General features: G+C 34.1%; 1 protein-coding gene across 4 annotated transcripts in view; it reads right to left on the bottom strand.

The window, feature by feature from the left end:
- Positions 1–1,276: 1,276 nt before the first annotated feature.
- Positions 1,277–10,816, bottom strand: part of UBR5 (ubiquitin protein ligase E3 component n-recognin 5) — a 127,279-nt gene continuing 117,739 nt past the window's right edge. For all 4 annotated transcript variants that reach the window (XM_063080117.1, XM_063080118.1, XM_063080119.1 and 1 more), the window contains exons 54-59: positions 10,630–10,714; positions 8,911–9,066; positions 8,409–8,522; positions 6,747–6,891; positions 4,934–5,019; positions 1,277–1,899 (exon numbers count right to left, since the gene is read on the bottom strand). In XM_063080117.1, the coding sequence (XP_062936187.1) occupies positions 1,687–1,899; positions 4,934–5,019; positions 6,747–6,891; positions 8,409–8,522; positions 8,911–9,066; positions 10,630–10,714 (799 nt within the window). In that variant the 3' untranslated portion in view covers positions 1,277–1,686. The remainder of the gene's footprint in view (positions 1,900–4,933; positions 5,020–6,746; positions 6,892–8,408; positions 8,523–8,910; positions 9,067–10,629; positions 10,715–10,816) is intronic.

Below are 10,816 nucleotides of genomic sequence, written 5' to 3'. Positions count from 1 at the left end.
ATATCTTTCAAACACATTGATGTTAATCAGCTCTTAATCTAATTACTATTTCATTTATTTAGAAATAGCATTTAGACATAAAAACCAATCTCTCACTTTGTAAAATAACTTTGGCTAATTTAACACTTCTAATACAATTGTTTTATGTAATACAATGAATTTCACTACTATCAGTTTTAACTATTTTTAGTGTCAACAGTGCTGAGAATATCATGTGGTTCAGTCTTTCGAAGGAAGTTATATAATAAAAGCATACTGTCTCTGAACATGAAAACTATCCCCAAGGCCAAAAGTCCTATAAAGGAACTGAAAGGTAGGAGAGACTCCAGAGAATCTCTCTCCTCATATTTAATACGTAAAGTGACTAGTTTAAGTCACTTTATTGAAGACTTAGTAAAGAAAATAGTGTTCCTTTATTGTATGATTCAATGAGTCATCAAAAAAGAACCTGTCACTTAGTCACTAAATATAAGTAAAGTTAACTTCGTATGCCAAGTAAGGGTACCACTTCATTTTCCCCATTGGTAAAAAGAAAAGGTGGCCTGCCTGGCCAGTGCCATTCAGGATTCTCTGCTAACTGTAAAATGTGGACTGATTTTCTTCTGTTTCTTAAAGTCCATGTGTATATAAACTTTTGGTTCTCTAAATCAAAATTTTTATGCACATAACTGTGTCAGTGTATTGCCCTTAGTTTAAAACTGTACAACTACATAAATAAAAACTATTGTTTCTTCAATATTACTTGACATGTCTTCTGTAATTTATTTAAAAAAGTAAATGTAACAAGATACTTAAAAAAGGCTAGATACAAAAGTAGTTAAGCTGCTCACGAACATTTAAAATTTTCCAAAATGTATCTTCAATAATTATGATCTTATAAAACATTTTACAGTTATCAGAAAGTGCCCAGGCTGACTTTACATAACTGAAAAACCTTAGTACAAATGTCTAGTTAGAACTGAAGTGCAGTAACCTCCTGACTGACTGCTCACTGAAATAGGGATACAAAGAAAAAAGTTGTGATAAAGTATTGTGCATTGGCCCCATCATATGTACAAAAAAAAGTGCCCTCAAATGAACAACTTACATGCAAAATATTAGTGATATCATTTAATATCCTAGAGCTCAATGCTGCCAAAATAAACCATAATAAAAGTGGGTTTTATAGGTAAAAGGGATTTCATCTTTAAGATCTGAATGTCAAGAACTTTTTACAAGTTCCATATACATGATACACAATTGCAGCCAACCACAAATTAAACACCATAAAAAAAAGTTAAAGTGAAAACACAGAACATACTTAATTTTTTATTTTGAAATTCCCTATTCCCTCTATACAAGAACCTTTGCTGAAACACTTTCCACAAAGGCAGCAGTGAATTTTCAGAACATTTTACATTTTTCCCCCTCAGCAAAAAGATAAATCACAGTGTAAATTATGTTGTTCTGCTGTCATCTTTGGCTGGGGTTAGACCCAGAAGTTGTTGACTAGCAAACAGCCAAATGTTGCTAGTGCTCCTCTGGTCTTTGATATACAAACTCAGCAAGGAATGTTTGCATTCAGTCTCTTTAAGGTACCACTAGAGGGGTATGACAGCATTAACTTCCATAAACTTTTATAGACAAATGGAAAAAATCTACAAAATTAGCTAGTAATATTACACAGCAATACACACATTTCATACGCTACACAAAACCAAAATTCTTGGTCTTAATGGCGAGTAGCAATTTCTGTTTGAGAATCTGTTTAGAGGAATAGAGTGGGACATAAAGTCGAGAAATGCAAGTATTTGCAGTAGGAAGATGTTGGTCATCTGGTGGTCTTATTGTGATTGAGGGCATAGGCTGAAATCCTTCTTCACTGGCTGGTAATGATGGGCTTGATGTCCAAAAGTAAACCTAAACAGGAATATAATAATTACAGTTTTGGCTTTTAACAGGTTAGTGTTAACTTTCCCTTCTTAATACTGTCAATACTAGTATATACACAGAGCTGCACTCTTATGTTAAAACCTACAAGGGAGAATTATTTTGAACTGGGTTTTGAATTTATTTCTTGTACTAAAAAGGGAAGGTATCAATCATACCTCAATAAAGTAGTTTTTTTTTTAAAAAAAGGGAATATATTTAGGATTAGAAGTGGAAAAAGTGTCACATATGATAAAAAGTGACTTTCTGTCTCAGGGCCTCAGTTTTCTCATCTGTAACATGAGGCTATTATTAGACTAAATGGTCTCTAAGGGCCTTTCCTGCAGCTACATTCCATATATCTGTTAGTGGAAAAAAGGCACAAAACCTCCAAACAAAAGATATGGTCTTAGGTTCAAAACTCATACGCATTATCTAAAAAAGTTATTTTGCATTTTATCTACTAAGCAAAATAATGCAATATTGTCAGTGCTATGTTGTTATATAGAATAATTTTATAATAGTATTTAAGTGTTGGGGAAAATCTACTATACATCAAAATTCACATAATAAGCTATATTAAGTTTTATTATACATCTATTTTGTGCAACACAGACTAAATGTTAACTTCTACTTTACTTTTTAAGTTAAATATAATAACCATAATATGCTTCCCTGAAATATTTTTTCTCTGAGTACATACCATTCCTCATTGATCCATCCCTCCATACATACATAGTACCATTCTTTGGTGATAGTAAGATAGTGTCTATCTCTTAAGGAAAAGCTTTTTTAATCTAATGCACATACAGTGCACGACTAAATAGGAAGTACAGCCAATTTCTTGGAGCGACCAGAAAACTTAAATGAACTAATTTGTTATTTCCTGAAGCACAGTTGTATGAGAAGCCTCATGTAAAATTCTACAGCGGCAAGGCTGGCTGGTTACTCAGCTGGTTACCATGCAGTGTTGATAACATCAAGGTCAAAGTGGCAGGAAGAAAAAAAAAACCTCTCCTAAGTATCGGGGTCTATAACATTTTAAAAGAACTACAAAAGAGCTGGAAGGTACTACAGAGATAAAACTGTCCAAATCACTCATTTTATAGATAAGAACAAGCTTAATGTAAAGTGTTTCTACTCTAAGTTAAGGATGAATGTGGTTAACCAAGGTAGATGACTATATCGCTGGACCTCCAAGAAGTTAGAAGAGAAATACTGAAGGACTTATCAAAGCTTTTACTTGTGAACTGTTACTTTCCAGGATGGAAATAAACTATGTAGTCTTACCCACCAACCCTGGAAATCCCATAACTTGCAGACTAATAATTCATGAGAGACCTGTTTGGGAAACCCTATTATATTCTTACGTCCTTCAGCTCCTCCCCTCAGACACATCAGGATAAAACCAACATTATGCAAAGGATGACCTCCCAAAAGAAGGAAGGGTAAGGAGGGGGAGATACCTGATATACTACTTAAGCCCTAAGAACAGATTTTCAAGAGGAGTTTAAGGAGTAAAGCTCACAAATTAAAGCTGTTGATAGGAAATTTTGAGGTCCTTATTAGAAGAAGATATTCTTTTTTCTAAAAGTGAGTAGTAAGCAAATTTTTCTTCCAATAGAAGGCAGAAACTGCAGTGAGATTTAACTTGGCTGACTGGACTGAGGATGTATTGGTTTAGAAACAGCAGAAAATTAAATTAGGAAATAGATAAAAATAAATAACTTAGAACTCCTACCAGATAGCCAATCATGCCTACTTCTGTTTTTGGTGGATCTTACAGAATTGATATGAGCCTAGTCTTAGAGAAATGAGGTGTCCCGAATCCAAAGAATGACTACATGTGGTAGAATCCAAACACGCCTGAAACCAACAGGGACAGAGATGGTACTGGCACTGGTAGGACCCACAAGACTGGGAAAGTCAAATGCTGACCAATTATATCAAGCCTACCTGGGGAACAACCTAAGTTAAAATTACCAGGATGGCTAGACCAAGAACAGAACTAGGTAGCAACTAGGACTGCTAAACAACCTGTCTCAACATAGTAGAGAAATACTGGAAGGCTCTTGGAACCATGGAAAGATTCAGGAATGCTAAAAGCAAGAACTCCACTCCTTCCCTCCACCACCCCCAAAATAAGCTCCTGCCTGAACTGAAGGTAAATGGAAAGCTGCAGTTTTGTGCTTTCCTGCACGATAATCTTTTCCCCTCTCTCAAATAAATGGTGGACATATCTAGAAATTGGATCATTTCTAAACATTCCATGAGTGATCTGGTTTAGATTACTAAGAACTAAGGATGGTTAGACAGAGGAAATGTCCCAGAAAACCATAAAGAATATGAGTAGAAAGGATCTCTGAGGTTTTCTGGGTAAGGAATGTCTCTCGAATTTCTACAAGAAAGTCTGGAACAGACTGCCTTTCAAGATTAACTGGCAGGTTGACTTGGTTATGGGTATACTTGAGTGTGGACATAGATTCCACTGATTTGGTAGACTTTCCACTAAGATCAGAGTTTCTGTTATCTGATTTATAATTCTAAGTTGGTTGGGGCTCTGTGCTAATAAAAAATAGGATTAAAATTACAGACTTAATATATACATATCACAATTAAGCTACTCTCACTCTCTTCTTAGTATACAAATAATCAAGATACTATTCAGAAATTTTGCAAAGGTTTGCCACTAGTCAAAAGGATTAAGGGTATATACGAGGAGCAGCATATGTAAGCACTATAGTCGAGGCGAACCATGTTGCAACAATAAGCTGTATCATCTCCTGGGACTAAGGACAGCATATTAATAGCTAAGATGCATTTCACTCTTCTTGGAGCTTTAGCAATACTTCAGGTATTCTATTATAGAGTAAGAAAAACAAAAACTGCCTTTTGTTTCTGACCTTCTGTAATTTCCCTACCCCAGATTAAAATGACTGACCATGATACACTTAAAAGGCTATCATTCATAGTATTTTAAAATCTTCTATTTCCTTCTGCAAATTTTGTGAAACTTTTAACTTACAAGGTCTTGTCGTTCTGCCATGCTCATCTTCTCTACTATTGACCAGAACCAACGCTTAAACTGCAAGAGCTTCTCAGCATTTTCTCCTAAGAATGAAGAACATAAATTTAATAAATTTAATAAGACCCCCTTTATTCATAGGGGATACATTCCAAGACCACCCAGTGGATACCCAAAACTGTAGATAGTATCAAACCCTAATATATAACCATGTTTTTTCCTATACATACCTATGATAAAGTTTAATTTATAATTTAGGCACAGTATGAGATTAACAATAATAACTAATAATAAAACAATTATAACAATATACTGCAATAAGTTATGTGAAAGTGGTCTCTCTCAAAATGTCTTATTGCATGGCATCCCTGAATAACTTAAACCATGGAAAGTAAAACCACAAATAAAGGAGAGGGGCCTACTATACTGTATCAATTGTTTTATCTTTAGGATATTGCTAAACTTCTTAAAATAAAAATAGATACAAAGTTTAAATTATTTAAAATGGGAAGGTGTATGTGTTTCTAATTTGTAATACAGGAAATTAGGACCATTTGCTTATTAGTTCATAAGTCAATCCTGACTCAAGAGGACAAAAACAAGAAAAATGTACCACCAGCCTCAAAACTGATAACCACATAATTGTAATCCTATTTGTAAATCATGATTCTTCTCATGAACTTAAGCCAGTGCTTCTCAATTTTCACTGGATTTATAAATCACATGGGGATCTTTTCAAAATGCAGATTCTCATTCATTCACTGGGTCGGGGGGATGGAGGGAAAAGATACCAGAGATTCTGCATTTCTAAAAAGCTTCCAGAAGATGCCTATGCTGCTAATATGAGGATCAGACATGGAATGGCAGGCCTTACGCAGTTTCTTTAGATATTTTGTTTTCCCTTCTAGACTTCTGGTTTGTAAATGAGACAAATTCTTATCTCATAAATATTGAAAACTATATCTAAAAAGTAACACAAAAGCTATTATACAACAAACTACATATTTATTACCATGCATGAAGGAAAAACAAAAAAATTTATCCAAATTTAACTTACTATAATTTGGCTGAAGCTGCTTGCAAAATAAGAAAATTAAAGGGGGAAAAATTGGTATCTTTATGTATGCAATAATCTCGGACTATAGGTATAATCTTTTTGTAGTGAACTTCTTGAAGCTTTCAATGTTTTATCGTATAGTCACAACTAAAGAGTCTATTCCTAGTCTACAGGACTTTCAAAAGAAAAAATTGCAGCAAATCAAACACTGGAGGTAGAAGGTATTCTAGAAAGATTATCACTACCTCTTTATATTCTTCCTAAATTCTCTATGTGTTTGTTTGTATGCTGCTATGCCTTTATAAGTGTGACTTGTATTCAGCTTTAAAAGGCAAACATTATGCAATCGAATTGTTTAAATTAGGGGAACAAAAAAGACATGAATCAGGAAGGGCCAGTAGAAGTCACATGGATTATTTTTTCTTAATCAGTATATACAAATCATTGTTACAAAGTTGCCCACTACAAAGAACTTTTACTTGAATTCATACTAAACCATACATTCTTTAAAACCTAGAAAGATTAAGCAATAAAAGAATTAAGAATAACCTAATACTAAGTCATCAAAAATTGAGTTCAATCATATCTTTAAAAATAATGTAAAAACAAAAATTAAAAAAAAATTAAATACCTAAGTAACAGAGCATTTCCCAAGCCCTGTATATAGAACTAAGAACCAGAAACTCAGGAACTGCTGACTGACCAAACTATCTCTTTAGTTTATTCCTTACATAAACATTATTTAAAAACTCTTACCTGATTCATCATTGAAAGAGGTAAAACTGATCAGCATTTGCACATTAACTTCACCACAGCCATTTACCAAAAGCCTAAAATCTTCTGCTGTTAAATCTTCTAATGAATTTTTTGGAAGTACATCTAGTAGACCTTTCCTCATTGCCTATGGAATTTCAAAATTTAATCTTTTATTACTACCATTGCTTTATTTTCCCTGTAGCATTTACTTACATTAGCAGTCTTCTCTAAGAATGTTAGTTCCCATTTTAAACGAGAAAAAAACTTAAGTTCTGTGTTTTGAATTTCTTATTAACATTCAAAAGAAAGAAGAAAAATAAAAGGCCATAGTAAATAGGCTACAGGTTCAAAAGTGAAGCAGTATTATTATATATTAGTAAACTGAAATTTGTTTCTAAAATTATGAATAATAGGCTAGTCATTAAATAAGAGTAGCTTCAATTTGTCAAAAGATCCTGTCAGCATTATAGGAAAGGTTTGATAATGACAACAAACCTCCCAGACACAAACCCAAAATCTAGAAGCTTACTGAGAAACTACATGTGCGACAAGAAACTGTTCTAAGTACCTTACGTGTATTAATTCATTTAATCTTATCCTCAGTTTGCAGAGGAGGGAACCAAGGCACAAGAACTTAAGTAATTTGCTAATGTCATACAGTTAGAGAGTGGTAGAGCCATGATCTGAATTGACAGTATGACTCCAGAGCCTGTATAATTATTCTAGCACAGGGATAACTTGACATCAGTCTTGAATCTACATTAAACATTTACTCGGGAAGGGGAAAGAGTTAACATAGCGGACCTGATGTTGCTCTTTAGAAGGGCCTGATTACAGGGCTAGCTGGCCCTTGGCTTGTGTCTGAGAACTTGGTTTCCGGAATGTTGTCTACATTACTAACTGATCAGGTGGTTTTGAATGCCTGGGGCAATGAACCCTGCTGTACCAGCTTGCCTAGCCTATTTGTACAAACAAGGTGATTCAAGACGACACGTGCTGTCCCCCGGGAGTCTGGAATTTCAGTCATGGCTGGTTATACAGGCAGAAAATACCTACAGGACTAGGTATTTTGAGGGTTTCCAATAAAAATCCTGGGCTCCTGACTCTCAAGCGGGCTTCCCTACGCACAAACACTGCACACGTTTTGCTGCATTTCATTTTTGGAGGAAGAAGTGTGTTCTTTGTGACAGCCCATGCCCTGGCCTGGAGAGAGAAGTTTGGAAGCCTGTACCTGCATTCTTCCAGACTCCACCTAACTTATCTTTTTCCCCTGCTGACCTTGCTGTGGGTCCTTTTCTTAAAATAAACCATAACTGTAAGTACAACTGCCTGTGAGTCCTTCAGCTGGGTCACCCAAGGTACGGAGGGTGGTAGGACCCTAAAACAATGGTTATTTTGGCCCTACAAGCATCCTTTTCTAAACTTTTGTTCACCAAAGCTACTTTCTGATGATTACAGGTTTTTCCAAGTAGTATTATCCAAAAGGAATGAGTACTTTGTCTGGATTCTCAAATTTAGGTGTAATTTACATGGTAAATAAATTTACTTTGGTTTAAAACTTTTGGCCTTTATAGACAGGCTGAGTACACTGAGCTAGTTTTCCACACATGAAGACACAAATAGCCTCATCAGATCACGTAACACTTCCTAGAAAACACTTACGTGTAATGGCTGTTCTGCAACTACCAACATTCTGTGCTCTGCGTATTTCCGCACATACTCATACACATTCTGGGGAGTGACTGGTATATTTACACCATTAGGAATGAGTTCAACCTGTGAAAAATTTAGCAATGCCTTTTAAAAGAAATTCTGTCAAAGCAGTAATAAGTCAACAGTTCATAAAACTATTTCCTATAATTTTAAATCTAAAGACAATTCTTTATCTGAAAAATATCTAGGAGAGGTAAACATTTTAGGCCCAAATAAGTACAAAAATCCCTCTGCCTCTTAGTTTGCCTCACTAAGTCTTGATCCATTTCTCTGTTTATCTCCTACTATGTCCATTTCTTTTTCTGTGTGTGCAAGCACACGTGCACATACATACACACTTCTCTCTCTCTCTCTCTCTCTCGGTCCCTAACTAATCCCCTTCTATATAAGATAAGCACAGCAGATTAACCAGCGTTTCTTGCCAGAATCAGAAAACTGCTATTTGCTTTACCTGTCCTCCACCCTCTTCTTTACACAGGTCAATTGCGAATGCCAAATCCATTGCTGAGAAAACAGCATCAGCATCTGAACTCTGAGAAGCGAGGATTAGTTGCCGCAAACTCTCATACATTACAGGGTCAAAAAAAGCAAAATCATGCCAATTGACCTAAGAAAGTAATCAGATGAAACTCAATTATGAAAGAAACAACATCTTCATTTAATTTATTAGTAAATTAAAATCTATATTAAAGAATTGTATATAACTTAAAGAACGCTGACAAAGAATAATTTCTCACTATACACACACACACTGCTTTAAAAACATAAAATTTAATAAACCTTGGGCTCTGACAATACATTTAATTTTCAAAGTATAAAAAGTGTTACACTTTGAAAATTTTAAAGCCAACAGCGTAATAGTTTAATAGCAAAAATAATTATTTTAATAGCAAAATAATTATTTTAAATAATCATTTTAATAGCAGAAATAATTTGCAAAAACCAATACTATTTATTGAACACTGATTATGCAGAGCAGCTGGCTCTAAAGTAAATACACATCCTGTTCACTCTTGACAATTATGATAAAATATAGATTACCAAATCTAGATGATAAATCTGATGCTCAATGGAATTCAGTAACTTGTTCAAGGTCACATCATTGAGTTAAACTTAGGTCTATTTGATTCCATAAGCTATTCACTAAACATTGTTAAAGACTCAAAATATCAACATTTCTGTGTTGCCAAGCTTTGGGTCTAGATCCTGTTGGCACAACAACATTTTAGCTGGAACACTTTGAGAATTCAATAGGGTATGGTTAAAAAAGAAAAAAATTATACATCATAATATGATATGCTTCTGTTGCCAGAAAACAATATTCATCAGTGGATTTAATTAAAGAGAATTGTTAGTAGGCTATAGCTTCAACAATGCTAATTTATATCAGATGTGTGATGTGCATATATGGAAAGGACTATTTCATTATTTTGTATCAAGCAATTTTCTTTATAATATCTTTAGGAACACTGACAGTTTGGTTTTAAATCAAAACTTGTATAATTAGCATTATGCATTAATTTTAAAGGAAATGATTTTTCTCTCCCCTCTCCACAATCATAAAGGAATGTGCAGGCTGTCAAATTATCAAAACACAAAGAAAATAAGCTAAATCTATCACCCGGAGGTCTATATTGAGAATGTTATGCCATACTTATATTTTCTTATATTCTTTTGCCCTCCCCCAAGTACATCTTACATATATTTTTGAAGTTGGAATGCTCTTTTCAATACAATACTACTTCTACCTCTACTACCACCTGCTACAAATAATAGTGGATAAATTTTATTGAGCACTTACTATTTGCCAGGCACTTTATAAATTGGGAAATGTGCCAGCAGTGTCAGGGGATTTGTTAGCAACAGGATTCAGGCCTCTCAGATCCTCAAGCCCACCTGTGTTATCTACTCTGCTATGCCATCTCCCCATATACAGAGACTTTTCCCGTGTCATTAAATGTTTTTCTTTAAAATTAATTTAAAAATTAAGAATTATTTTTAATTGACAGATAATTGTATTATTAAATGTTTGAAAATTATTTATAATGGCTGTAATGCTTAAAAAGCTTAATAGTAAGTGAATGCCATAGTGTGCTAGCATTTACTTTATAACGTATAAAAGAAAACTTTTGCAATTCTAAGAGCAGTTAGGTTCATCAAAATCACTTACTTTTCTACCAAGCAACACTTTAATTACATGTCTATTCAATGTAATAGGACATAGTTCATTCTGTAACAAACACAGTCCAAGAATCCTAAAAATAAAAACATGGAAGTAAGATTTAAATTCAAAATAATTCTAGAATACATATAAGCCCCCCCCACACATACATAAATATACATGTAATATTGAGAAA

The sequence above is a fragment of the Cynocephalus volans genome, chromosome 15, assembly GCF_027409185.1.
Source record: "Cynocephalus volans isolate mCynVol1 chromosome 15, mCynVol1.pri, whole genome shotgun sequence".
Classification (NCBI taxonomy): domain Eukaryota; kingdom Metazoa; phylum Chordata; class Mammalia; order Dermoptera; family Cynocephalidae; genus Cynocephalus; species Cynocephalus volans.
The sequence above is the reverse complement of the archived record's forward strand: the minus strand, read 5'-3'. Positions and strand labels throughout refer to the sequence as shown.